The following is a 2,167-nucleotide window of genomic DNA, read 5'->3' as shown; positions in this document are numbered from 1 at the left end:
CAAATCGCACCTTTAGTGAGTTTTCCGGCCACCATTCTCACCGGAGCAGGTGATTTAAATTTTTATATTAGATTTGCATGTCGAGAAATGTCTTGCAAAGGTTTCGGGGGTCATTTTGATCTTTAAATGACCTAAATTGAGCTCGAAACAAGCAAAAAAATAGCGTACATGATTCATTTAGCGTCTTATAAAATACCTCGATTTGCGTGCCTTTATCTTTTAAGCCGAATTAAGTCATTTACGTTATTTTTTTGCTTGTTTCAAGCTCAATTTAGATCCTTAAGAATAAAAATTACCCCCGAAACCTTTACGAGACATTTTTCGGAATGCAAATCGAAAAATAAAAATTTAATTCAACCGGCTATGAAGTATTTCATTTAGTGCCAAATCTCGATTCCCAAATTGTTTTTTCTTAACATAACACATACGAATAAGTGAGTGCAAATTTTTTATTTTTTATTTTTTTTGGTGGTAAGGAAAAGGGCTCTATTGGGCTAGGACCTCTTAAGCTCTCACAAGTCCTCCTGGCCCGAGTTAGTGGTTTAGGCATTTTGAGAGAGATGGGGAGGGGGGAGGGGGTGTAAGGGAATCGCCACCCAAAATTGCTTCTAGTGGGGTTTGATCCCATAACTCATACACACACAAAAAAAAAAAAAACACATACCTGCAACAGCGTATATACTCGTATACCTTTGAACCTATAAATAGAGTAGCATGAAATGCATTCTCCAGCACCACAACATTGATCCAATACAGCATAAACATAGTCATCCAATAGTGAATATGTCGCCAAAAACAGCCACTCTCTCCTTGGCCCTCCTCGCACTCACTCTCACTCAAACACTATCCTTCGCGCATGCCCTCTGCCCGGGCTTTGCTTCAATCCCTGAGATCTTGAACCAGTATGAATTACCACCCTCGCTTTTCCCGGATGATGTGCAGAGCTACAACTGCCATAGTTTACCCAACGACTCCCTCAGTTTAACGATTAACTTGAAGGGTGCTTGTACCGTGACAAAGGCTTTAGGCCCTGTAAAAAATATACTCGAGTGCCAACCAACGATTTCGGCCACCATATCTACTGGAAAACTCAGCGACGTTAAGGGAGTCACTGTCCAACTCTATGTTGAAGTTCTCCCTGGGATTGTTGTCCCATTTGGTCCGCTCATGACCATAACCGGTGCCATACGTGTTTTCGATGAACAATACAACTTAACTTGTTTAAAGTTTACTTCAAACGAAGGTGATAGTCCATGCTTTCCTTACTCTTCGTTCCCTAAGGATCCCACCAAATGTGATATCTCTGCTGCCAACACCAACCAAGATATTCCTCTTCTTCTCGCTTAATATGGTATTTATCGTTTCTATTTTATATCCTTTATCTATGCTTTGGTTTGAATAATTCTGCTTACATGTAAGCAGCCCCTCCAACATTGTAACATACGCTGTACTTGTTGATGTATCATCTTGTGATCGTTAATCAACTACTTTAATGAGTGCTATCTATATATGTTTATCAAATATGTTTTTACATCAAACTGTCTTAGCTTGCCAAACTAACTAACTTCATTCATTAACTCATAAATGATAATGAATACACACTCTATTATGATGTCAATTACCAAATAAACTTGATAAGGTAGTGCTACTAAGATTTTTTATGTTTGTTGTGGTTTTTAAAGAAAAAAAAAAGTTTTAAATGGTAATTGTTCTCAAAATTCATCATTTATAGGATAGCTCATTGCATGAAATTTTCTCTGTGGAGGTGGATGCACAATGCTCGGTGCATCTGGTTTTCTTTAAAAAAAGGCGGAATGAACATTTAGTTGTTCAGTAAAGAACATATAATTGTTTTGTAAAGAACATATAGCTATTTTATAAAGAACATCCAGTTTTATATGTTTTTTTTTTGTAAATCTGAAAAACATTCGTAATATTAGTAAAGACCATGATAATATTAAAGAACATTATTCATATAGTAAATGTACATTTGATATAAATGATCATTTATGTATATGAAAAAGTACATTTTACTATATTATAATGTACATTGTATTATATTCTAATGAATATATATGTTATAATGTTGGTTACATGTTTAATGTACATTGTATTATTTGGACCATGTAAGTATATGAAAAAGAACATTTTACTGTATTTTAATGTA

General features: G+C 35.3%; 1 protein-coding gene across 1 annotated transcript; it reads left to right on the top strand.

The window, feature by feature from the left end:
• Positions 1–783: 783 nt before the first annotated feature.
• LOC110689054 lies at positions 784–1,347 on the top strand. The gene has a single exon (XM_021865800.1). It carries the CDS (start codon positions 784–786, stop codon positions 1,345–1,347), a length of 564 nt encoding a protein of 187 aa, XP_021721492.1.
• Positions 1,348–2,167: the final 820 nt, after the last annotated feature.

The sequence above is a fragment of the Chenopodium quinoa genome, unplaced genomic scaffold (assembly GCF_001683475.1).
Source record: "Chenopodium quinoa cultivar QQ74 unplaced genomic scaffold, ASM168347v1, whole genome shotgun sequence".
NCBI classification, from domain to species: domain Eukaryota; kingdom Viridiplantae; phylum Streptophyta; class Magnoliopsida; order Caryophyllales; family Amaranthaceae; genus Chenopodium; species Chenopodium quinoa.
The sequence above is the reverse complement of the archived record's forward strand: the minus strand, read 5'-3'. Positions and strand labels throughout refer to the sequence as shown.

Coding starts and splice junctions, on each gene's coding strand:
- LOC110689054 (XM_021865800.1), top strand. CDS start 784: ATGTCGCCAAAAACAGCCACTCTCTCCTTGGCCCTCCTCGCACTCACT.